The sequence below is a fragment of the Nuphar pumila genome, chromosome 15 (assembly GCF_984573655.1).
Source record: "Nuphar pumila chromosome 15, dmNupPumi1.hap1.1, whole genome shotgun sequence".
Classification (NCBI taxonomy): domain Eukaryota; kingdom Viridiplantae; phylum Streptophyta; class Magnoliopsida; order Nymphaeales; family Nymphaeaceae; genus Nuphar; species Nuphar pumila.
Genome location: NC_143263.1, coordinates 19291371 through 19319289, shown reverse-complemented (window position 1 = coordinate 19319289; position 27919 = coordinate 19291371). Strand labels below are relative to the sequence as shown.

Here is a 27919-nt window from a genome sequence, read left to right as displayed (position 1 = left end):
GTTTTCTGTTTTTAATTTATAAAATGGGATTTTAATAGGCCGATTCAGATCGTTTTGACTCGATTTGATTCAGGCCGATTCGCGTTTTTTGAGAAAACCGATTACATTGAAAAACCGAATCTGGCAACAGTGCTGCTAAATATGGGCCAAGGGTCCGGTTGTACTGGCTGCGACTGCCAAGTTGGTCCCAGCAAAAAAAGTACCATGGTGGATGATCAGTGTCTAGCCTGGTCTCCCCATCCTGAAGATCCCAACCGTCCGCGTCTCATGACCGTTCATGTGGTGTGTCTATGCAAGACGTATGAGCCCCAAGCGCACAACACTCCTCTCTCTCTCTCTCTCTCTCTCTCTCTCTCTGGGGAGAATGATCATGGTGGAATAAGAAGGAAGAAACAAGTAGCAGAAGAAGAAAAAGAAGAAGAGTTGTAAAGAGTCTGCGGAGTAAAACGATGGCTAGTTGGATTGGAGCGGCGGGGAGGTTGAGATTCGGTGGGTCTCTTCTTGGGGAGGAGGAAGAGAGGGAGGGTAACCCCTTCGGTCTCACTGACGACGAAAATGCCCTTTGTTCTCTATCCCCTATTCAGGCACCCACCTAATCCCTTCTTACATATTATGACCCTCTCTCTCTCTCTGTAGGATTTGGGCACCCTTCTGTTTTAATTAATTGATTTTGACTGCTTTTTGCGCTAGTAATTCCCTTTTGTGGTCATGATTTGGGGGTTTGATCGTATCCTTCAAATATTACAATATGGGTTTGGTTATTACTCTTGAACTGTTTGTTAAATTTCTGTTTGGTGATTTCCTATGCTTTGCTTAATCACTGCAATTTTATGTTAATTTATTTTTATTTAATTTCTACTTTTTTTTGACCGACAGAGATTATATGCATTTGCTGGTTGCCTGGTTGCTGGTTTAGCATGTATGTTCCTGGTAAGAATATGATCATGCCATCTTTTGCAGGTATTGATAACGAATTAGTTGGCTCAATGGAGGTTACTTACCTTATCGTTTTTACGTTTTCCTTTTTTTTTTTTTCTACTAATGGTTTCGGTATGAGCTGGAAGGTTGGGTCTTAATGTTGGTAACGATCAATTTGCTGATTATTTCATCGTCATACCTTTCACAGGCATTGTTTTGTTTCTTATTGTTGAAATAGTCTTGCTCTCTTTAGTTTAATTTGTCATCATGCACGTTTGGATCAGCTTTTCATTTATCTATTAACTTCAGGTCAGAAAATTTGGATGACTGTTGTTCTGTTGGTTTCGAGGAAACAAATACGAACAGCATTTTGTTTTCTGGTTAGTTGTCCATATGGATGATTAAGTTATTAGAATATTGTTTTTAGATTTGTAAATGTGTTGGTCGTTCATTTTATTTAGTTGGGTTAGATTACCTTATCTGTTAGTCTACCGGTTTCCACCAAACATCTTATGAAAGCATACATATTTCAGTGTGAATCATTCAGCTTTGGAGTAGGGTTCAGCTGAATTTGAAATAGTTGCATAAACCAATCCTTCTCAATTGTTAGTTGCATCATTGTGCGAGTTGAAGATATATAGCAGAAAATTGCTTGCTTAATTTTGAAATTTGCCTATTTTTACCCTTCTCATTTTGGTATATTTTATATGAATGGAACTGGAAAGTAAAATACAAAAGTGATAATCTTTTTTTTTTTTGTAGTCATTGATTGTATTACTCAAACCCATCAAGTTTGCAGTCTTGTTCAGCTTTGGCAATGTGCTTGCAATTGGAAGGTTGGTAAGTTGCTAATTTATCTATGGCATTTTCAGTATCATCACTTTGGATGGTTAGAGTTCCTTTGTCTTTTCGTTTTCTTTCAAGTGTTCACTTTTCTCTTCTGAAAACGAGAATGCATTTACATACTACTGGTGAGAATTTTCATGAACAAGTATTCTTGTCTGACCCACATTTCATGAGTTTGGAGGATCTGTGGACTGTCAAATTCCAAATATTAGATACTTTTTTAGGCTTTTAATATAAATCCCTGTTTTCGTTTCTATGGATGGTAATGAGCTTTCCCACTCTAGTGGATAACTTTGAGGCCCTTGTATGTCCCCAGACAATACTCTTAGAAACCTCACTGATGAAGATTCCTGTTTTCCATTGACCCAAACAAACCAGAAACTCACATTTGCTCACCTTTTTTTGTATAGTTCAAGCATCTTAGTTAAGGACGACATGAACAAGATTTTATCTGTTGCTGATATTCTCTTTCTGTTTTTTTATTTTTGTTGTCATTATTTTTCTGTTTCCCAAAATGTTCTCTATGAAATAGAACTTGGTAGATTTTGTCTTTTAAATTTAATAATGCCTAGATATCACTGGCTTGTGTTGACCTTTCTTGTCCTCTGTATTATCATATTTGCCGATACTTTTTTTCCCTTCCTCTTGTCAAATTTGATGCTTTGATTTGACATTCTAAAATTGTTTTCTTCTGTAATTTCATATGGCAGTACAGCCTTCCTTATTGGGTTTTCAAAACAAGTAAGGATGATGTTTGATCCTGTTCGACTATATGCAACAATTGCTTACATATGTTGTGTTATTCTCGCACTTCTATGTGCACTATGGGTAAGTTTTGGATTTATTTCATTTATGATTCTTAATTAAAATTAATTATTGCCATTTGATAACTAGTTTGACTGATGACTATATCACAATCTTATTTGCTATTTCCTTTATATTGGGCAGTTTCACAGCATGATCCTCACACTATTGGCAATTATTTGTGAGATTTGTGCTTTGATTTGGTAAGTCACTTGAGCATTCTCCATATCTAGCCTGAATCAGCTGTAACTTATGGATCCATAATCTATAGGGATTTTTTCAAAATGGTACCAGCTTCCTGGCATAATTCAAAAACACACTTAACATTTGAAATTTTTTCAGAAAATGCACCAAAGTTGTTGTTGTTGTTGTCTTTTTTTATTTTTTTTAATTTATATCAAAAGACAATCTATTTTGGAATTAACTGCAGTTACTACCAACCCATCTGAGATTAGTGCAAAGAGATTGTGTTTTCACCCTCCAACAATTGGGAATTTACACTTGGTCTTATATGCCAACCTGGTTAAAGTAGGTGGATGTTGATTTGATTTGATATCTTCCTCCCTTACTCTTTGATTTTTATTGTTTCTGACTTATCCCTTAAAATGTATATTTTTAGATGGTCACCATTCCCGTGCCACAACAACTTATAGTAAAGAAGTTGAATTTTGATGAAAAGAGAGTGAAAGTGATTAATAAAATTTTAATGGTCATATTTGAATTTGATACAAATCTAATGTCAACTATAACAAATACTAGGTGCATTTTTGGAAATTTTCAAAAGCAAGGTGTTGTTAACTGATTTATGCTGTTAGTCATCTTTCCACAACAAGTATACATAACTCTCTTCTTTTGCTTGTCCATGGTCCCAGCCAGGTTCTCTCTTTTTTGATTTGCCGACTTCTGATGTGTCTCCCACATTCTACCATGTTAGATTGAATTAGGAAAAAAATACTAATAAATAACAATCAAACTGTAAACACCATGTAATATGTCAGCATGTATTATGTACACAGACCAAAAAAAAGAAAACAACAGTTCAAACATACTCGATTTTGCACAACTACACATTGTCAGACCACAAACCATGGGTATGGTGCACTGTGCACACTGCAGTGATTACAGAGCAAAAAAAAAAGGTAAAAACTCCCCCAAATATGTTGGTTTATTTTATAGTCCACACTGCCCACATACAGATCAAAAAAATGTTGAAGAGCACCCAATAATGTGCATTGTGCACCTTGTGATAAAGGGAAACCCCAACTGTGTGAAAAAAGTACAGTAAGAAGAAATTCTCATATTTTAAGGGATTTCCTCTGAGAGAGAGAGAGAGAGAGAGAGAGAGAGAGAGAGAGAGAGAGAGAGAGAGTAGTTGTTGGTGGTCGTCGACAGTAGCTGGGGTCTCCCTTGTGTCACTGCTCCTACTGCTGCTATGGTTTGGAGGAGAGGAGACAACAATAGAAGGGTCTAGACCCTTCTTTCAAAAAGCATGGTATTTATATACGAATCTGTTCATTTCAAAGCGAGCCAGTTCATTATTCCGAGTCGACTCGGTGAGTCGGCAATGAACCGGCTGAGCTTGTCTTAGGATGTCCGATAATCTGGGCATGACTCGCAGGGTCACCGGGTCGGATGATTCCAAACTGATTCAGACCCAATCCTAGTTCAAACAGGATTGGGTTGGAACCGTGACCCATTTAAGGGTGATCCAAGTTGATTCGAGCAATTTCCTAGTTGGATCATTGGGTTTGCCAACTATGAATATCCTATGCATGTTATTGTTTGTAAGAAAAGTCCAAATGATCATGTGTGTACATAAAAGAGAATTTTGTTAATGCTATTACCATGAACTTGTTTTGAAACTATTCAATTTCTTCTTGGACACTTTCTTAATCACTCATCATAGGCTGCAAATATGGAAACTAATAAAATTATCAGTTTCATCCTACACTAATCATATTAATGCTCTTTAATATATAGGATTTACATTTTTAACAATAATATAATACGCGAATAGGAAATGAGGAGGGTGTAGTCTAGGGCAAAAACCATGCTAGTTTCATAATTTCATTCTGTTCTATTAGAATAGATAAGGTATTTGAATGGCAGGAATACCCTTTAACAAAGAGAATACATCATGTGTATGCAAAATACGTAACCTTTCTACATGGTTAAAAGCCTAAAAAGGCAACAAATTCCCTTGTATCCTTCAGCACTTTCCCTCAAGCTGGGGAGAGGCTGACAACCATCCTTAAATTGCCAGTAATCTCTGTAAGTGTTGATCTTTCTATCACTTTGATGTATATATCCGCATGTTGAATTGAGACCTTACATAGTTGCTCAACATAACTTATTTTCCTCATTCTCCCTAATGGAGTACGGAATATTTATAGGCTCTGTCTTCCCATGGGATATATTGTATCTAAAGCAATCCAAATGGACACTTTGTTGTCATAGTATATCTCAATGCCAGCTTTAAATTCACTTACAATTCAAGAAGAATAGTCTTCAACCATAGTTCTTCATAGATGCCATGCATCATTGCTGTATATTTAGCTTTGACGTTGGATATAGACACCACTATTTGCTTCTTGCTCTTTCATGATGCTAGTTGCCACCAATAAAAGTACAATAACTTAAACAAATCAATAAAAGTACAATTATGACCATTGGGGGCTCCCAACGACTCCATGGGAGCCCCCTTTGTGGCTCTCCTTTTGAGGCCATGTGGCCTCCCCCTTTTCTCATTTTATTTGCATAAATAGGGGTGAACCCCTTTGTATAGTTTCATTCTTGAGAGCTTGCTCTCTTTCAATAAAGAGACATTTATATTTTGTCTTGTGTTGTCCCTTTGTGGACTTGGCTATTATCTCTTTTGTTTGTCCATTAGTGGACATTGTAAGTGCTTATAGCACTCTTTGTATTTTCACATATCTCCTTACATGGTATCAGAGCCTTGTGTATGCCCATGATTCTTTAATATAGCTAGTTGACTAGTTATATTTTTTTATTTTGTATCTCTCTTTCTTGGTTTGTCTTCTTGAGAGAGGTTAAATGGAAGGAGAACAAAAGATTGATCTCTCCTTCAAACTTAATGGTTCCAACTACATGATGTGGGCCGCCACCATGAAGAACAATATCAAGGGTAAGCTTTGGGGATATGTTATGGGCATCGTTCCGGAAGCGCAACTCCAACTCACCAAGATGGATGGTGATCAAGAAAAAGCTCTTGAAGGAAATGCCCGCATGAAGGCCATTGATGTAACATCCCAAAATTTTAACCCAAATTTAAGAGGATTTTTTTTTATAACAGCGGAAACAAGTAATATTATGGGGTTAAACATTCTGGAACATTACCGTGGAGATAAAACCCAAAACATTCGTTTTATTTCAATATCAATGAAAATTAACGTTAGAGTTTTATAAACAATTAAATTCCAATAAACCCAAGCGATCCCTGGAACAATAAATCCAAAAATCTCGATCCGATGCCTTATCCCGCAGCCGCTCATAAACCCTATTCTTTACCTGAAAAATAGTAAATTAATTGGAATTAGACTACCATGTCTAAGTAGGAAAACTGTAACTCTTAATGCAGGTATAGCACGAATCTAGCATGTGATGTGAGTGTCAAGTGTGAATCTTTAGCATATACCAAAACACGTAAAACAGACTATGTAATAACAATAACAGACATATATCTAAGTAAGCAGGTTATGCAACAACTATAATTAAGCAAGTAAAACTTTTATGCAACAACAATAACAGTAACATGCATAACTTTCAGGTAATAGTCACAATATGAATTCAATTACTTCATATCCACACATTTCAGGATCTACATTTCATCACACACTCATAACATAAAGCGTGTTAGAAAGAATATGAAATTGTCTCTTTAGTAATTCCACTCACTGTGATACCTAGCTGTTTTAATTATTGTTTATCTTTTCTTATCCCGTGGGTACACACAGGTCAAGACTACCATCACAAAAGGGAACGTTCGAGGGTATATTATTCAAAGTTGTTCTATTAACTCGAACATTCTAACTGAGACTGAAATCCCAAGGGAGCGGCCAGTGACCGAGAGAAACTCCCAAAGGCCAAAACCAAAACAGGATACATCCCTAACTTCTGCAGAAGAACAAAGAGCTACCACCTAGGACATATTGGTAGTCCGGGTCCCCCCCAACTCCGAGGACTGGGGACCAACAAGTCACTTTAGCTCGAAACAGTTAAACACATGTCCTCGGAGTTTTGTACCACCTACCCTCTCCAAGGTAAGCCCGAATCTGAGTGAGTTAATCTTTTCATTTAATTATTTTCCCGAAGTATGGGGCATTTCCCCAACTTCCTTCTACTATCATAGCAGGAGAATTCCCAACCTTAGTCATTTTACCAAGGTGTATAGAACAGTCTCAATCCCTTGTCATATTGATTACATAACCCACTCAAAGTGCTCCGGTGCCTTTAAACCAGTCAAGCACGAATGCCCCGATGCCTTTAAACCAGTCGGGCAACAATATTATATTTTCATTTTCACGTGGATTCACATCATAACTTCGATGGTCTATGCATGACCCTCAACACACTGGCTTGACATTCATATGTCCACAACAAACCGACCCATAGGTTCGGTTATCAGATTACCATTCATCATCATTATTATTATTTATTTATTCTTCAATAGCAAATTGTCACAACATACCATTAGGTTTTGACGTGTGACATCCCAACACAAGGTGGCACGTATTAAAAACTCTGCCAACAAGTAAAGACACTGTTGGTGTCCTTTATTGAGCATGCAGTGTAGTCTGAGAGATTTGGTAATACAACTAGATACTTTTCTCCACACATTCTCATTTGAACATTCCACAAGATATACAGCTTAGTTGGCATTTGATACTTTCAGCAAATATGTAGCGTTAGGCAATAGTACTTCAGAAAAATATACAACTTAACATGCATAAGAACATTGGAGAATAAACATCTTAATAGCCATTTGAACCTTCTAAATGATATACACTTAATGGGCATTAAAACATTTTAAGAACTATGCATTTGAACATACTAAATTATGCAACTTAGTATATAAACTTGAATATCATTTTACTATGCAGCTAAATATGCATTTGAGCATTAGTTTAATATATGACTTCATGTACCAGTGAATAACAACCTAATATACAATTAAGTTTGCATTGAATATCAGCTTGATATGCAACTTTGTACGAAGTTGATCATACACTTACTATGCAGTTACATAGGCATTGAGCATCTAACTAATATGCAACTTCATATGGAACCGAACATCAACCTATAAGCATCTAATTAGGAATTTGCATATCACTGAATATGCAGGTAAATGTCAACTTGAATTTCAACTTAATATAAATCCAACTAGATTCTCATTTATACATGTTTCCGGGATTTTTTTCGCAACCGATTACACATAACAGAAATTTCAAATACATGAGAATATTCCCTACGCACGCACACGGATCAGAAAGCCTCAACCAGGTATGTACATTCAGAGACCTCAATTGTTTCAATCCATTTCCAAATAAATTTAACGATCCCACAAAATAAGCATGGTGATTCCAAATCCCTACTCATGCTGTTATGAACCTATAGATTTCATTTATTATAGATCACTGATATCACATACATGGCTAATCAAACTAAATTTCAGAATCATATGATGAAACAACAATATAGATTAACATTGATGACAAGAAACGGACAACTTTCTGTTCAGTCCCATTAGCGGAAACAGTGATAACATTTGATTGCCAAGTAGATTTTTCATTGATCGATAATCTAACTTATTTACATATTGTGAATCAAATTCAGTCACTTAGAGAAAACAAATACAGATGATTACGATGTTCGGTCATCTAGAGAAAACACTTACAGATGATTCAAATATAGATGTTCATGAAAAAAAAAAACTAAGGAGCAATATGTTCGACTCTCATGAACGAATCATGCCTGCGACACTCACTACCTATTGATTACCCCGCATTTTTGAGTAAACAAAAGGGACTGAATCAACATCTAGCAGAACAACGACCCCATAAACATTTTCTTTCGTTTAACCGAAACAAACCCTATCGAAGATACAGGCACGTAGCTGGCTTTACCAGAAGAAACTAAACACCTATCGTTGTGGTTTCACATACCGAAATTGCAGACCAATTCAAATAGGCCTACAAACACAGACGCATGCTATTGGTTTTCAAATGCAGAAATGAAAAATTACCTTCAGACACATTGATGTGAAGAAGATCATATATCAAGTAGCTGGTCAAAAAGGAGAAGAGTGCAAACACAGAATGCTGTGTATTAAATGCGGGAAGTACAGTTCCTAGTAGCATGTAATAGATGTAACGTCACATATCAAGGTTGGATATGTTCAACCTATCGTATCCATTCTGTGAAATCACTAGCAATCGTGTATATATATATATATATATAATTATAAGGACATACAGTATCGATTTATAATCCTAATAAGCACTTCGATTTCCCATCCTAGTACCTACTCTTCAAAACATATGAATCACATTTTTAACAAAGAACGGCTGTGAGTAACAGTTCAATAATTGATGTCACTTGACAGGGTTAATCAACCAAAATTTTCAGTACCAAAACCAAAATTAGACTAACACCATCCCATAACGTCCAAGCGAAAGATGCAGATCAGAGGTCCTAATATCAAATATAAAGCTTGAGCATGCGGTTCCAGAGCTACAGTATGTATACATTACAAGATTTAAAGCCGACATAACATGATCTTACAAATTCCAGAAAATATACATACCCCGATTTAGATAAGATTTGAAGATCCAATACCGATTTTCTTAAAGACAAAATATACTAAGCACTCATGCAGAACCCAGATTCTGCCCTTGTATTGGTTAAACCCACTCAAATGGGCTGAGCATGCTTGATGCAAACAATCAGCAGCAACCATAGGAAAATCTACTATCGGAAATCCGAAATCCATAAATCGAGGATTTGGGATTTTCGGCAAACCAAAATCCCCGATTTTTGCTTTGGGATACATAGCAAATCCAATGCCCCCTTTTCAACTTAGAAAACCGGAACCCCCAAATCAGTGATTTGGTGTTTTCGATGACATTAAGTTTAAAAGAAATCCGAGGATAAGGGAGGAACTGAATTTGAGATTCCCTTCACAGCAGTTGAAATTCCCAAATCGAAGATTTGGGGTTTTTCGGACAACCCACATTATAGTCTCAACCCATGACATACCCAACAAGGAGAACACAGAAAATTCCTACCTCTTCCGGCGCTCAGAGGTTGCTGTCACGGGTGGGTCGCCGGCGACATCGGCAGCTGCCGATGGTCGGGGTTGTCGACAGGGATGGGAGCGAGCGAGCGAGAGAGAGACAAAAGGTTTGTCGACGTGGGGTCTCCTCTGACGAGCCGAGGAAGTCGAGGGAGTATGTGAGGGAAGGAGGAGCAGCAACAACATTGCCGGCGGCTGGTGGCCGGAAAGGAAACGGGAGAGAGTTGAGGAAGACTGAGAGAGGGTTCGGCTAAATGGGAGAGGAAGGAGGCGAGATATGGAAGGGTGCCACAAAAATTGGAAGGGGATCCGTTATCCTCCCCTTCACCCGGCGGCTGCGCATTGCCCCCTCCTCCTCCTCTTGTGATTTGGCCTGTGTTAGGGTTCTGAACCCTAACACTCCTTTTATCGGGCCTGCATAGTGCCCCCATACTTAACTTCATTTCTTTTTTTTTTAATAACGCAGGGTGTGGTGCGGGGCATGGATCAATTGGATCCACGACCCGCGATTTAGCCACAGTTTGGATCAACGACCCATCGATGGTTTGGGGTCCGATATTTGGACCCATACCGATCCAACTGCAGATCCATATATATTTATAATTTTTTTTTTATTATTATGTTATTATTATTACAAGCTTTAAAATACCCCTAATGGGCCTTGATGTGATATGGATCCTCGATCCATGGGCTCAAATACACCCATCAGGATCCTACGATCCAAAACTATTTTCTTCATTACCAGGAGGTGAAACTTTGGATCCAGGATTGCTATAAATCCACCCAATTTTACCTTGACCCACGCATCTTCGATGCAAGGATCCGAAATACGATGTGTCCCAGATCCAATTGAAATAAAAATTAAAACAACGATTCAAGTTTATTTATTCGATAAAAATCACGGTTATTACAATTTAAGATCACCAATCTAAAGTGGAAGATTGGGAAAGCAAGCATGCAAAGATTCTTGCTTGGTTCATGAACAATGTGGAGCTCAAAATTTGCGCCAACATTGCTAAATTTCGGATGGTAAATGAAGCATGGTTCTTTATCAAAGATATGTATACTAAAAAAGACCTTGCTCGTCAATTCTTCCTCCAAGAAAAAATTCGGACTATTAAGCAAGGAGAAATGAGTGTAAGAGATTACTTTAACACTCTTGGACCCTTATGGGATGGGCTATCTTTACTAGAACCAAAGTGGGTTTTTAGTGAAGATGTGGAACTAAGAAGAGAACAAATGGAAAAAGAACACTTTTTCCAATTTTTACATGGGCTTAGGCCCGAATATGAACAAGTTAGATCTTTCCTACTTCATAGATCTAAGCCTCTTCCTTTGGAAGATGTCATAGCCGAAATATGCTAAGAAGAAACTCGTCTTGGCATGATTAAGGGAGGAGATAAAGTTTTGGCCGTGTCTAAACCCGACAATCATGTGAAAGCCTATAAGCCTCTACACTTTGGGAGGCAAAATAACTATAATGACAACTATAGAAAAGCCATTTGCCATCATTGCCAAGAACCGGGTCATATAAGACCTAATTGCCCTAAGCTAAATGAAGCACCAAAGAATAAGGTTGCCTTCGTTGAAGAAATTACTCAAAAGGAGGAAACTATCAAAGGGAAGGAGTCCTTCTCTCTTGCTCAACTATCAGAAGCACTTCAAATTCTACTCAAATCGCCATCAACCTCGGGTGCCGCCATAGCTTTTTCTTCTCCTCCAGGTACATCTTCTTGGATTCTTGATTCTGGAGCTTCCTTTCATATAACCCCTCTTGAAAATGGGCTTTCCGATTTGTGTAATAACTCTAAAAACTCTTATGTTTCAACCGCCGATGGTACATCTTTACAAGTAAAAAGTTTTGGAACTTTAAATTTTTTCAAAGATTTCTTTGTGCCAAACGTAAGAGTGGTATCTCAACTTAATTTAAATCTCCTCTCTGTTTCTCAAATATGTGATCATGGATGTGAAATCTCCTTCTCAACTAAGGATTGCTCTATACAGGATTTTCGGTCGGGGAAGCAAATTGGGCAAAGCCATAAGAGCGAAGATCTCTATTACATGAGCAATTTGAAACTTCCCACTAACTCTTTTTGTAATCATGTCCAATATAAAAATATTGAAACTTGACATCAAAGACTTGACATCCAAGTTTCTAAAAAATGTACTCCTTTCCTTTTGGAAAGAAATTTTGTAATGAGAAACATTCTGTTTGCAAGAATTGTATTTTTGGAAAAATAAAATCCACTCCTTTTCCAAATTGAACTTCTGTGTCCAAAAGACCTTTTGAGTTAGTCCATTCGGACGTTTGGGGCCCTTCTTCGGTCATATCGAAAGGATGATACTCCTATTATGTTACTTTCATTGATGACTACATTAGGTATGTGTGGATCTATTTTCTCAATTTAAAATCCGAAGTCTTTGACTTCTTCAAGAAATTTCATATGATAGTCAAAAATCAATTTTCAAGTAATATCTCTACTCTTAGATCCGATTCGGGTGGAGAGTATCTATCAAATGAATTTCAAGATTATTTGGAAACACATGGCATTTGTCATCAAAGATCTTGTCCTAAGACTGCTCAACAAATAGGTCTAGCCGAAAGAAAGCATAGACACATTTTGGAAACTAGTAGGACACTTCTTATCTTCAAAGAAATTCCAAAAAGTTTTGGGCCGAAGCCGCTTTAACTTCAACTTACTTGATAAATAGAATGATATCTTTATCCTTACAAAATACATCTCCATATGAAAAACTGTTTGAAAGAACACCCGATTTCAATAGATTAAGAATTTTTGGGTGTAAGTATTTTGTCTTTACACATAAAAGAGACAAATTATCTCCTAAAGCTATTGAATGTGTTTTCTTAGGATATGGTGAAAATCAAAAGGGTTTTAGATGCTTCGACCTTAAAAATAACAAACTATATTTGTCCAAAGATGTAACCTTTTTAGAAAATGAAAATGGTTTTGAGAAAACTAAAGATATTGACGAAAGCGAATATGCTTTCTTATTTGATCTTCTCTCTCAAGAAGATGAGACTCCTCAAGAAGAGAAAATCTCTAATGATTTGTTGGATGATCTAGAGGATATTCCTCTTAACAATGTTGAAAATGAAAGTGATAGACCCATCCAAACCTATGTTAGGCGTGGTCAACAAGTTCCCATGAGTGCCTTAGAAAAATACTTTCAAGGTTCTAATATATAAGAAACCTCTTTAAACAGATCCGGTCGAATCTCCAATCCTCCTAATAGGTTTGTTTCCTATGAGTCTCTAACCCCAAGGTATAGAGCGTGTCTAATTGTGTTACACTTTTTTCATGAACCTTCACATTATAATGAAGCCAAAAACATTCCCCAATGGGTTGAAGTCATGAACTTAGAACTTAGTACCCTTGAAAAGGCAAAAACTTGGGAAATAACTTCATTACCCACTGGAAAGAGATCGATTGGATGTAGATGGGTCTTCAAAATTAAAACTAAAAGTGATGAATCATTAGAACACTATAAAGCCCGACTGGTAGCAAAATGATACACTCAAGAGTACGATATAGACTATGAAGAAACCTTCATGCCCGTAGCTAGGATGACTAGTGTTAGGACTCTTATTGCGGTTGCGTCAGTTAAAAAATGACCTATTTATCAATTAGATGTTAAGAATGCATTCCTAAATGGTGAATTAAATGAAGAGGTTTACATGGATCCTCCACCAGGAGTATGTATTGGTGAAAATAAAATTCTCAAACTTAAAAATGCATTATATGGTTTAAAACAAGCTCCAAAAGCTTGACATGATAAATTTAACAATGTAATGACAAGTTTGAATTTTCGTTCATGCTATACTGATACTGCTTTGTTTGTGAAAAGTGCAAGGTCATCAATATTTATTCTATTACTTTATGTTGATGATATGATTATCACTGAAAGTGATGAGCAAGGAATCAATGATATTAAGAAAGTTTTAAAAGAAAATTTTGACATGTTTGACCTTGGTTTCTTAAGATATTTTTTAGGAATTGAACTAGCGTACTCTCCTCAAGGGTACATTCTCTCTCAGATGAAACTTGCTGCTGACATTTGTTTCAAGTCTGGTATCTCCGATGATAATAAGACAGAAACCCCTGAAGTTATCAATGCAAAGTTAAGGTTGGAAGATGGAACACTCCTCGAGGATCCTACTCCCTACCGCCAACTTGTTGGGTCTCTGACCTACTTATCCATTACTCGGCCATACATAGCTCATGCAGTTCACTGAGTTAGTCAATTTCAACATGCACCTACAATCGTGCACATGAGTGCAGTCTTAAGGATTGTTAGATACATCAAAAACACCATAACTAAGGGAGTTTTTCTTTCCTCTTCGTCATCACTTGATTTAATTGCTTATACTGATGCTGATTGGGGAGGAAATCCCAATGATAGAGTCTCAACTGCTGGTATTTGTGTTTTCTTAGGTGACTATGATTTCTTGGAGATGCAAGAAGCAACACAAGGTATCATTGTCTTCAACAGAAGCAAAATATTGTGCCATGGCCACTACAACCATGAAACTTGTGTGTCTAAGAAGTCTCCTCAGTGATATGAGCATAATCATCTCTACTCCTTCGAAGATGTGTTGTGACAACAAAAGCACAATCTATATCGCAAGCAATCACACCTTCCATGAGCGTACTAAACACATCGAGATGGACTGCCACTACGTTCGTGATGAATACCTAAGAGAAACCATAGCACTGCCTTATGTTACATCCGAGTACCAGTTGACGGACTTCGTCACTAAAGCCCTTGCAGCTCTTCATTTTATGTTCCTTCTCAGCAAGCTTTCGATTATATCCTCGTAAAGCTTGAGGGAGGGTGTTAAAATACATGTAATTAATATATATATATATATATATATTCAATCATACCCAATAGGGGTATTTTAGTCATTTTACATGTACCCGATTGGGGTATTTGTTTTTCTCCTCTTTTTATTTTTGTATTTATTTTTGTATTTTCTTTTTTATTTCCTTCTTTTTTACCCACATAAGGGGCCCCACCATTGAGTCGTTGGGGCCCCCAACGACTCCATGGGAGCCCCCTTTGTGGCTCTCCTTTTGAGGCCATGTGGCCTCCCCCTTCTCTCATTTTATTTGTATAAATAAGGGTCAACCTCTTTGTATATTTTCATTCTTGAGAGCTCCCTCTCTTCCAATAAAGAGACATTTATATTTTGTGTTGTGTTGTCCCTTTGTGGACTTGGCTATTATCTCTTTTGTTTGTCCATTGGTGGACATTGTGAGTGCTTATAACACTCTTTGTATTTTCGCATATCTCCTTATCTCCTTACAACGTCCTCACACGACAAGGGAGTGCGAAGTCTGTGACCGTTGTCCTGTTGCAACTTCAAATGGACTATGACCGGATGACTCACTCTTCTGGTGGTTGTAGTAGAGGCATCATCAAGTAAATCAACCTAATCTTTTTGGTTGGCACTAACAAAGTGCTGAAGATATTCCTCCAACATGCCGTTGATCCTTTTTGTTTGCCCATCGGTTTGGGGATGAAAACTTTTGTTGAAATACAAGTCTATCTCGATCAAGTGAAATACTTCTCGCCAAAATTTTCTCGTGAAGCGGGCATCTCAGTCGTTGATAATGTTCTTGGGGATTCTCTAATACTTAATCACATTCCGCACAAACAACTTTGCGTTATCAACAACTGAGCTTATGGCAGGGGCAGATACACACATACCATACTTTGAAAACTTGTCCACAACCACATAGATTGAACTGCAACCTTGAGCTTTTGGTAGGCTGACGATGAAGTCCATGAAGATTCACTTTCACATACGGCTCGACATTGGTAGCGGCTCCAATAATCCTGTATGTCTATGGTTGACGTGCTTGTCTTGCTGACAAATCAAGCAAGTCCTTACATAGGTGTCTATGTTTCAACAACGCTAAAGTCCTCTACTATCCTGGGTGACCCACCCAAATGGTATCATGGCACTCATGCATTAAGCGTTTTCGTAGAGTATCGTGTCGCGGGATATACGAACGATCTCTCGTGGAGGGAAGCAAATCATCCTCTAACCAAAATCTCCATGTCTTTCCTTTATTTATCAGCATGATCAATTGTTGATTTATTGGATCATTTCTTCATGCTTTTCGAACTTGCTTGCGAAAATCACTTGTCGGTTGGCTAATGTTGCCGTTCCAAGCGAGCAATGCTGTAAGTTTCGCCTTCTAACTCAAGGTGTCAGCAACAACATTGGTCATGCGTGCCTTGTATTTAAGGACCATATCAAATTCCACTAGAAAAGCTTGCCAATGGGCTTGTCTTGGACTCAACTTCTTTTGAGTTTGAAAGTAGCTCGTCGCAACGTTGTCAGTGAGCACAACGAATTGCAATCTCAAAAGATAGTGCCTCCATGTGCGGAGACAATACATGACTGCTAACATTTCAAGCTCGTACACAACGTATCATCGCACAACGTCATTCAATTTGTAGCTCTTAAATGCAATGAGATGTCCTTCCTGAAGCAACACCCCTCCAATCGCAAAGTTAGATGCGTCAATCTTCTCTTTAAATGGCTATTGGCAATCTGGTAACCTCAACACAAGTTTTTCTGTGAGGGCATTTCCTGACAAGCATTAGACCATAGCCATGTTTTGTTTTTCTTTAGCAGATCAGTGAGCGGTGCGACGATCTGAGAATATCCTTTGATGAATCACCGATAGTAGTTGGCAAGTCTCAAGAAAGAACGAAGCTCCTACTCTTGAATAGCTTCAAACTTCTTGTTGTTCATTTTCAGTCTGCCTCCTCTCACAACATGATCAAGGAAGTGAGCTTTTCCTTGAACAAATAAGCACTTTTCTCTCTTGACATACAACTCGTGATCCTTTAGAGTCTGAAATACAATTTGAAGGTGTTGAATATGCTCCTCCATAGAGTCATTGTACACCACTATGTCGTCTAAGTAAACTACAACAAACTTATCAAGGTGCAGGCAAAAAAACTTGTTCATCAAGGTTGAGAAGATTGTAAGCGCATTCGTTAAACCGAATGACATAACAAGAAATTCGAATGCCCCATAACGCATTACACAAGTGCTCTTGGCTTCATCTTCAAAGAGAGCTTTGGACGGTTGGATGATTCCTGCTTCGAGCATGTCTTCTAGTTGCTTGCGCAATTCCTGCAGTTCAAGAATTGCCATACGATATGGAGCCATTGCAGGTGGCTGTGCACTTGGCATTGACTCAATCTGATGGTCTACCTTGCGCCTCAGAGGTAGCTTATTCGGTAGTTGGACGAGCATAACTTCACCAAACTCCAACACGGGCACTAGGGCCCCTGGGACATTAACAACTTCTCCTACTTCTTCCGTTGCTCGGATCGTGACAAGAAAAGTCTCATCACCACTTTTCATGCCTCTATTTAGAGCTAGGACTGAAAATGTTCACGAGGCTTCTCTGCAAGCAGCGTGACAATGATGCACGGCTGATTTTCACCCTCAAAGCTGACAATGTTCAGGTGAGGCATCAACACTGCCTTATTACTTCTCAAAAATTTCATTTCAAGGATACACGACATCTCCACTATAGGGTTGCCTCATTTGTAAAATATATCATTGCGGTACGCAATCTGTCCGCGTCTTCCTCAACTCTGGGATATTGCTCCACCTAGTAAATAAAGCTTTCAAGATCTCTTGAGGTTCGAGTGCCCCTTTACTTTGCGGGCTCAGGTAGCTTGATATGCAGCTTATCTACATGCGCCACTGCTCCACCAACTGGGACAATCCTCAAGTGTCGCTCCAACTAATCATTCTTCTGTTGGACAATATCCATTTCTATAGCTATGATGCTTAACCGTTCTAGTAGATCATCGAACTTGGTGGCAAGATCATCCACCAAATCTAGTGGCAAGACTTTCCACAGAGTCCACTCTCTCTATTGCAGTCTTGATCTCATGATCAAGCGTCACAAAAGCAACGTTCGTCACATTAACCATCTTTTTCACGTTGGTCATGGTCCTCGTCAGCTCGACAACATCACGAAACGGCTGACACACAGTCATCAGACATGAACTCTTCTTCGGGAGGAACCTGACTACTCAAATGAGTCATGTTTTGTTTATTCGGCGGCATTGTCAATCCCAACGTTGACAAGGCTTTGGTACCAACTTGTCAGGGCTTAGAAGCCAAGGTCCCCATGATGATGCCTCGGTCAATCGCAAACACCGAAAGCATGCCTTTTAAACGCACCGACAAACTCAAAACACACGCGCATGAGCAAAAACAAAAGTACGCACATGCACAAACACATAGAGAGCAAAGAGACAGGGATGGATAAACTTTCTTTATAGCAAGCGGAAGTCAAGTACATAGAGAGAGATAGAGAAGGGGAGAGAGACCCGTTACCAAAGTATATGGGGGGGCTTAGGCCAAAGACCATTTATACATCAGATGCAAAAAGTGAAAAACATGGCGGTCTGGAACACAGAACCTTTCTTCGAATCTTGAAATTCCTTCTTCAAATACATAATCCTGGCCTCTAAAATCTGCATGTGTGAACCAATTTGTTCCATAACTCCATTACAATGCAATCATCTAGAATACCTATAAGCATTTCCTGGGATAGGGTGGAGGTGATGTAAGCCACCATGGCTTCATCCTTTTCATCCATGACACATAGTTTGGTTTTTTTGTATGAATGATGGAAATGACAGCCCCTTTGTCATCCTTTTCCTCATGCACAAGGTACTCTAACGGGATCTGGTTTAACCCATCCAGGTGTCCCCCAAGATCTTGACTCCTGATGAAGGGTGTAATTTGCCTCTTTCAAGTAAGGAAATTTAAATTTGAATGATTTAATTTTTGAGAGACTAATTGGATAAGAAAAGTAGAAGATAAATAAGCATGACCGCTTGGATCCATTTCAAAAATAAAATGGTAATCAGAAAATAATGATAAGAAGTGAAACACAATCAATAATAATAGAGTGCATGAAATCATCACAGTAAATCAATTACACCAAAACGGTAATCAGAAAATAATTGGGGATTTTATCTAAATAAAATCTGACAAATGTTTTTAATCAAATGCAGCCAACGGAAACAATGAGATTATGGTGGATCGACCTTTATCCTCCTATCTTGCAGATGTATATGATAACTTAGGTATCATGCCAAGGAGGTCCAGGCAAGATACCTTGAGTATCGTGCCGCACAAGAAAGATCAGATTGAGGAGAAAAAGAGAAAAGATTAATACCCGAAGCATGATGTCTTGGGTATCATGCTACACAAGAAAGAAGGCATAGAAAGATGAAATATTTTCTTAGAAAACCAACAAGACAAAATCAATATGCAGCCAAAACAATAGAAGAAACAACGGTTTTAAACCAGAGGAGAATAGAGAAATGAAAGAAAAGATTCAACAGGAGATTCAAGAAGAAACATCAAGGAAATATGAAGACAAGAAAGGAGAGATAGAAAGAAGAGGGAATGAAATCAAGATCTTTGGGCATACCTGAACAAGACAATCTTCAATCCACGCTTTGTTACCATGTAAACTTTTGATATCAATATGATTCAATCCAAAGCACTTGTGCAATGCAAGAGAGGGATGAAAAGAGAAATAGAGGCTGCAATCCCGCGTCCCAAAGATAGGGCAATGTGTGCTCTTCTTTTCCTTTATATTCATTTTCATGACATATTACAAAGTTGCCCTCATGAGTAAAATACAACATAAGAAAATAATAAGGGAAAAACTGACAAAATAATAAAAGAATAATAGAACTGCACAAAACATACAGCACAGATCTGGATCTGGATCCAGACCTAATCCAAGGTCACATCTCAACACCCACACCACCTATGATTCCAAAACTGCAGCTGGTTTCCTTTTCCCAGATTAATTTCTAGACATGAAATGAAGTTATGGAAGATGTGTACCCAATCTTCCTAGATTGCAGAACCGTTCTTCCAGTTGCCGGTGATTTTTCTACTCTAAAGCAGGTACTGATTCCATACTTTGCCCTTGCAAAACTTTAACCATCTTGTCCACGGTGAAAAGGTCCCATCGCCACTTAGACAATAAAGCTATGTTATAGAGCGATAATCTTGTAATACCATTTTCCCAAAATCAATTGGAAGTTACTTGATTCCAGTTTACAAGATTGCTCATGTTGTCATTGTTGAGACACTTTCCATATATCATTTGGGTTTCCTTTAGTTACTCTCCTTTTTGGTTTGTTTGGGATCTTAAGAATGACCACAAGGCTGGGATAGTTGCAATCACATGAGGTACCTGGCTGTCCATGACTGGAGCTTTTGAGCGATGCGTTCTTCAACTTCCTTTCACAATAAATCCTTCCTTTTTTAGGATATGGAGTGCTTTTGTATATAGGTCCATTTTTGTAATTTTGGTCCATTATGCTGTAATTACTTGGGGGTATTTCTGCTGAAATGTATCCATCAATATATAACTAATAGTAGTAAAATGAGAAACAAGTGGCTCATACCCAAATATTCTCCTCGCTCTCTCTATTTTCCCTCTCAACTCTTCTTGGATTCTCCTGCATCTTCATCTTTTTCTGGATTAGAACATCAATATGACCAAGATGGTAAAAGAGCAGCTCATGGATCTGGGAAGAGGGATCGAGCTCACCTAGCTGCCACTATCATCAACCACCTTTTCTGTGCTTGGGCTGAGGTAATCTCCATTGCTTTTGGGTCCTTTTGCTGTTGATCAAGAACAATATAATAGTATTTTTGGCACAAATTATAGCATTTAGACATCGGATGAAGGAGTCTCGATTTTTTCAGTTAATTTCCTGTTGCTGTTCCTATTTCAAGATTATTGAAAAGGTACAGTACATTTGCATTATCTTCCTGATGTTTTATGATATTTTGAAAATGTTGATATTTTTAAAGTACTGCAAAATAGTTGTGAAAAGCTAGCATTCATATTGCCTCATGAGAATATGGCAATATTTTGAAAGTTTCAGCCACATTTTACTCGTAACCGGATTTGGAGTCAGTCTGAAGCTTGTCTTATTTATGCAAAGGTTAAAACTTCTGGATTTTGGCGTGGTCCTGATCTAATCTAGAAAGATACTGGAGTATCCGTTATCCCTTCCTTTGTTGATGGCATTTATTTCATAGGAGCGTAAAAGCTATATAGCTGGCCATGACATTGCTTCATGAAAGGCGCTTCAGATGGAGTACCTTAGGAAGCTGTGGTACTTCAAAAAAATTGAATTTGATAAGATGAATCATAGATTACTCTTTCTGATTACAAAGTAAAAGATCATGCGAAAGAATGAACTTGAGCCTTTCATAATGCTGAGCAAAATTATTTTGGGCATAGCATTAAAACTGGAGATAAGCTGTTGGAATATGATTAGCCCACTTACAACAACAACAACAACAACAACTACGCCTTCATCCCAAAACAATTGGGGTCGGCGATATGAACCAACAAAGAAAATCATTCTGGGTCTTCCACATGAATCCTTCTCCTCCATTCATTTCTATCCAATGCCATGTCCTCGGTGAGGTTCAAAGCATTCATATCCTTTCCTATCACCTCCATCCATGTCTTCCTAGGCCTACCCCGACCTCTTTTAACTAATATATTTTCCCATTTCTCCATCCTTCTAACTGGAGCATCATTAGGCCTTCGTCGAATATGTCCAAACCACCGTAAACGATTCTCTCTCATCTTATTTTCAATGGGTGCAACGCCTACCTTCTTACGTATCTCCTCGTTCCGAATCTTATCTTTTATTGTATTTCCACACATCCATCTCAGCATACGCATCTCAGCTACACTCATTTTTTGAATATGATGTCTCTTGGCAGCCCAACATTCCGTACCATATAGTAAAGCGGGCCTAATAGTCGTCCTATAAAACTTTCCCACTTGATTTTATAATTTTTCTGTTAACCAGAATTGTCATCACTGAGAGCTAAATTGCAATACTTAATGATAAATGACTATTTATTGATAACCATTGGTTTTCCAATGCAGGTTAGGCTATACATTTCTAACATGACAACACTCACTTGGTTGCTGTAATATTTCTGATTGGTAAATCTGGGAAAAAAGTGGATGAGTAATCGTGCAACCTAGATTTCATAAATTGAAAATACCTTGGTTGCATTGGGTGGAACTTTGATAAAAATTATTGCTTCATTGTGACAATGAACTATTCATGCCATATAAATGAACCCAAGCTTTCATGATAAGGAAAAATCACGGTTATCACTTTATTCAGTAGAACATTTGAATTAACCATTGGCCAAGTTGACTGGAATATGAAATAAGTTCGTATGAATCTTCACCAAACTCATACGATCAAGCAATCCAATTGACACGTTACAGTCTCCATGGTAAGAATATGACGACAGAGCTGTGGTGCGTTATACTTTGTTGTAATAGAAAACTTGTATTTTTACTTCTCTTGATACGGGTCTAATCTACATTTGTTACATAAACTTGAAATATTAAGTTAAGCTGAAATATTATAGACCAGAATGCACTTTATTCTTTTGGAAGGAAATCTACAGCTGAATTTTGAAATAATCATTGCACTTTTTGCTAAGTAATTTTTAGGAAACCATAAATCTTAACCTGTTCTCTGCATCCTTGTACGGGTATGTACTTTTTCAGGTACAGCTTGAGCTACATCCCGTTTGCTCGAAGAATGGTTTCACATCTGTTTATATCTTGCTGTGACACAGAGTTATAGGCTGCAGCCGATGGTCACGTGATTTGGTGACCGTGAACAAGGAGGGTCTTTTGAACCCCTAGTCAGGGCCATTTTTGATGCTTTCTAGTAAGTTGGTTCTTTGTTGTTTGATAGTCAAGCTTTATGGGAGCAACTTGTTGGTTTGATTCACCACGTTTTACCATCCAGCCATCAAAACCAATTCCTGATTAATCTGATTTTTTTTAATGAAAATGATATACTTTTTAGTTTACCAGAAGATGCATAGAGAATCAACTGAGAGGGAAATTTGGTAAACTTTGAGTGGTGCAAGCATTAGAAGAGGATTTACCATTTTGAACAACAAACTTCAGCTCCCTAAACACATTTCAAGATTTGATTTGTCTTGGGTCTACTGTCAGGTCTCGAGCAATTGTTTATTTGGTTTGAGATGTACAAGAATGCATGAACCATCTTCAAAAGAAGCACAGACATACATGGTTTTGGTTGTGTGGTATCTTATTGTTCATTTTTGGCTGGTTATGTGGAGGCTTTAGCTTTCATATTTGCATTATGTTGGATGGAGACAATGTTTGTTGAACTTTTTTTATAGGTTTGTTTTGGATGACAGGGAGAAACCACCACTTTGATTTGGACGTCTCATTACGGTCGGTCCGAGAGGTGCCATGTTGACTGTGGCCCTCTTTTAGGCTCTGTTTGGGACCTGGTGTTGGGGAGGGGAGGAGAGGAGATGAGAAGGGTGATGGAAGTGGAGATGAAAATGGAAGATGAGGCTGGAGTTGTCAACATCCTTATGAGGATGTAGTTGAAAATGACTCATCTCCACTCTCAACACCGTTCTCATTAAATATCATCTCCTCCCATCTCCGGCTCCCAAACAGTGCCTTAATCTCTGGTGTAAAACTCCATGAGTATTTCCCCTTGCCTACCAGAGAGTTTCCTATTGGATTCAACATTGTATCAGGGGACTCTCTCTCTGTGAGATGACCGAAGATCAGATCTCTCCCTCTTCTGCCATTTCAAGAGTGCGTAGAAAATGGAGAGAGAGAGAGAGAGAGAGAGAGAGAGAGAGAGAGAGAGAGAGAGAGAGAGAGAGAGAGAGAGAGAGTATTTACAGCACGATTGGATGAAGGGAGTTCAGGTTTGGAGGAAGGCCGAGAGAGGCCTGCACCTTTCTCTCTCCTACTTTCTCTCTCAGTAGGTGCGGAAATGGTTCTTGCGAACCTTAATTGATCTTATTCAACCCAAACTTTGACTGAAAAATTTAATTTGGTTTGCAAACCAAACTAAAACGTTACAAGTAAAACAAATTCCTGATTATTGACCTGGTAAAAATAGGATGAATCCGGGCATGCTGAAGTCTAAATGCACAAACAGATTGGATTTGTTTTGGATCAAAATGCAGATCCTGCAGAAAACGACAATCGGGTTTCAGTCAAGAATCCCAAAGCATTGAATCATGTCCCAAACCAATGCCAATATGTATTTATATCCGATTCTAAGATCTACTGCCCAAGAAATATGTTGTGGATACGATTTGAGGTCAGCCTCAACTAGATCCATTTGTACTCCATGTCTAAGGTATGAAGGAGCTTGGACTGCAGGCTAGAACCACAAGGTCCCGGCTGTGGGATTGGTGAGGAGGGACCATTTCCGTGTCTGGATCTAGCCCACAGCAGCCATATCTGGGTATGAGCCAAGTCCGACCTTGTCTGGTAAAAATGCCTTATTTTCTCAAAGTTCGCGGTTCTAAGCAGGATCAGAGACTGGGTTGGGAATATCTTGACCATGTTCAGGTCTGACTATCATTTCGGAGCAACATACATAACCTTATTAAGTTACAGCCGGGATTTGCTTCTTCAAGACAAACAGTGGAAAAACTTTTACAGGCAAACTTTGTCAACTGTGAGAATTGCATTTTTTTTCTTTCTATCATTTTGCCCTAAAATAAATAAGGAGAATATATTTGGATGTTTGCAAGATATAAGGCCCCATTTACGTGGTTGGGGCAACTTGTGAATGACACCAATGTTGATGGGACGTCAAAAGTTTAAAACCCATTGATGGTGCATCCCTTGCCGCATTGTACTCCTAGTGACTAGGGGCGTAATAACTACAACTTTTTTAGTAATTAATAAATAATAAAAATATGGTTTTTATAGTTGAATTTAGATATAATTTAGAATATAAATTTGAGTTTGAATTGCATGTGAAATTGAACCTTAGTTGAATATGAAATTTAAATTGAATTTGAATTTTTAGTTAATTAAGAGTGAATTTGCATTTAGAATTTAATTTAATTTATATTCAATTTAATGTAAATTTGGAGCTTTAAATTGAATTTGGATTTTGGTGTTCATATAGATTGGATGTGGGTTTACCTAAACTGATTTGGATTTCAATTGAATTTAACATGCAAAATAGAAAATCCATTTAAAAATTAAAATAAGAAATTGATATAGAATGGAGAATTAGAATTAATTTAATGTGATTGGGCAATAGGGTGGGACGCTCGCCTATGTGGGCCCACCCTACTTGGCAATCCTTCACATTGTAAATTCTCAAAATTTTCTAGAAATATCGACTTGAACTTAAAGTCAACAAAAAATACCAAGTTTCCTAATTTAAAATTAAAAGCTAATTAGCTATGGAATTGAAGTAAGACTTGAAATTTGAATTAATAAGTAAAGAGGATCCCAGGGTGGGACGTCCCTCCCTTGTGGATCCCTCTTTGATGGTTGAAACCTCTACTTTGAGGCAAGCCAAAGGAAAAATCAAAACCTACTAAAAGTTCTAAACAGGATCCAAGACTAAATAATTCAAAAATTTTCTAAATTCACTAAAAGGCCAATTAAGCCTAGGATTTTTGAGAAATAACAAATAGTCAACTAAGATCTGAAAATTAGAGTATAAAAGGAGATTGAAAGTTACCTAATGGGATTTAGTAATCCTCAATCAATTATAAAAGGGGCTCACACGCCCTCCCTTCTATTTTCACTCTTCCTCTCGCATTGACTCTCTCTCCCCAATTTCGATTCCTCCCTCTCCCTCTTGCCTCTTCTTCTTTCTCAAGTGGTGGAGAGTACCAATGAACCGATCCAACCCACCCAACCAACATACCTGCGTGATAGTTTTCAACTTCAGTTTCACATTTTTTGAGGTAGAAGAATGTAAAGTCTGTGAATTTTCTAGATTTGGGTCTCGACGGGGGATCGAAGAGGATCAACCCCCATGAAATCCAGTTCAAACTACTCGATGTTAGCATATAGAATTCATTTGGATCTTATAGTATAATGAGTTCGGATTCAGAGAATGATCCAAATTTGTAAATAAACACTATAATAAGGACTCAAATCCATTCGATGGACCCAAGTTTAGATTAGTTTCAAATTTGATCTCAGGAATAATACAGAATACTACAAAACCTTAAGACTTAGGATTCAGATCCATTAGATGAATCTAATCTCAAAACAAGATTGAACCAAAAGAGAACCAAATTGATGAACACTCCAAGTCTAGAATTGGATCCAACAATATGGACTAATTCTCAAACATACGAAAATCTAAAAAATATATATAACTATCAGTAGATCCTCGCGAACAATCTTGTTATTTGGATTGGATCCACTAGATGAACCCAATCCACTCTAAAGTAAACATTGGTAAAAAAACACACACACACATAGGGATGAAAGTATGTAAATGGCTGTTTGGATCTGAGATCCAAACAAGACCCAAGGAGGGTCTTATTTAAAATAATACAGGAGTTGGGTCCATTTGGACCCAACCCAACTAAATATACCACATTATTTAATGTTTAAAAACATTATTTTGGAGTTGGATCTAGAATGAACCCAATCAAAATCCATATGCCTTGGATTTAGGCTTGAAGTTAAGGTTTGGATTGGACGTGGATTTTTAATTCCAAATCCAAACCCCATAATATATATATCCGTCATATTTTTACATCATCTTGTAATGTACATTGCATTGATTTAATGCTTAAAGATTGTGATAGATTGCCTAATTTCTCTCATACATTATTAGATGAAAAAATGATTATAAGCTTCATGTATAAATCATAATCGATTTTGCAACTTATGAGAAATTATATAAATGATAAAGAGATACAAAGGCCTCTGGCTACTCGTTTTGCTACTAGTTTTTTAATTGAGGTTTTTGATTGCTTTTTATGAATGAAAAAATTTAAAAAATGTTAAGAAAGAAGAAACAAAAAAAGATGTGTCTAATATTATATAATGATATGAGTTTTGGGAAAATAGAAGAGAAATAATACCAACAACAAAATCACTTATAAAACTTTTGAGGATGGTAGACGGGGATGATTCTACCATACGTTATCTGTATGAATGCATAAATCATTTTAAAGGAGAAATAAAAAGTTTTTATAAATGTCGAGTAGATAAGTATCTATGAATTTAGGACATCGTTGATGGTAGATGTAAGGTCAATTTGAGAAGTGACTTATATGTTGTTGTTGGGTATTTAAATCCACAACTTTTTTATAATGGTTGTATGAAGATGAATAGTAAAATCATGGAAGGATTGAAGAAAATGATGAAAAAGGTAGTTGATAAGGATGATAAAAAGGATGAACTTACATTAGAATTGACTTATTATCATTCAAAAGATCCAAAGATTTTTAATGAAATTACAATATCTCTTCTCCGCAATGCACATCAACGTAAATTTTAATTTTGATTTATATTTTTGTAAATTTTTTTATTTTAGAATATATTAGCAATTTCTCGTTACTTGCTTTTGTTTTTACTAGGGATATGATGAAAATTGAGTAGAACAAATCTTCATATTTTTTAAAATATAGCAATTAAAATACTTAATCAATCATGTAATGCATCTGCATGTGAAAAAAATTAAAGTGCATTTGAAACGACACGTACAAAAAAGAGAAACCGTCTTGAGCCAATAACTCTTACTGATTTAGTTTATGTGCACATGCAAAAGACTTCAGTTGAAAAAGAAGCACAAAATTCTCGACCTATTGTATATGACAACATTGATGCATTTACATATAACTCAATTGAAGAAATAAAGAAGATGAAACATAAGATAAAAAAGAGGAGGATAAAATCATTGACGGTCAAAGAATTAATGAAAACACTTTTGATTCCACTTTGACGTATCTCTTTGCTTGCCCCTAACGTAGATACATTGCCTATTGAACGCATTTGGAGTTCTGATTGCTCAAATTGCCTTTCTGGGCTTATTTTCCTCGACAAAGGAACACAGATACCATCATTTGAAATAGAATGGGTTCCATTATACATTCAATCTTAGTTGGAT

At 37.4% G+C, this 27919-nt stretch overlaps 1 protein-coding gene across 2 annotated transcripts; it reads left to right on the top strand.

Moving 5' to 3' along the window:
* Positions 1-321: 321 nt before the first annotated feature.
* On the top strand, positions 322-23067 carry LOC149814714 (uncharacterized). 2 transcript variants are annotated; one of them, XR_016427949.1, is made up of 7 exons: positions 336-584; positions 877-930; positions 1681-1754; positions 2475-2592; positions 2713-2771; positions 22537-22702; positions 22844-23067. XR_016427949.1 is itself a non-coding variant. In XM_089989320.1 (6 exons), the coding sequence occupies exons 1-6, from the start codon at positions 450-452 to the stop codon at positions 22613-22615; spliced, it is 519 nt and encodes a 172-aa protein (XP_089845446.1). In that variant the 5' UTR covers positions 322-449; the 3' UTR covers positions 22616-23067. The 2 variants fall into 2 exon arrangements, 1 of the variants encoding a protein (XP_089845446.1); XM_089989320.1 differs by having other exon boundaries at positions 322-584; positions 22537-23067.
* The last annotated feature ends 4852 nt before the right edge of the window (positions 23068-27919 follow it).

What these genes read in the sequence shown, in the direction of transcription:
- LOC149814714 (XM_089989320.1), top strand. Translation starts at nt 450, where the DNA reads ATGGCTAGTTGGATTGGAGCGGCGGGGAGGTTGAGATTCGGTGGGTCT. An exon ending in GTTCTCTATCCCCTATTCAG is followed by an intron (nt 585 to 876) that starts GCACCCACCTAA and finishes TTTGACCGACAG; the next exon opens with AGATTATATGCATTTGCTGG. An exon ending in GAGATTTGTGCTTTGATTTG is followed by an intron (nt 2,772 to 22,536) that starts GTAAGTCACTTG and finishes GTACTTTTTCAG; the next exon opens with GTACAGCTTGAGCTACATCC.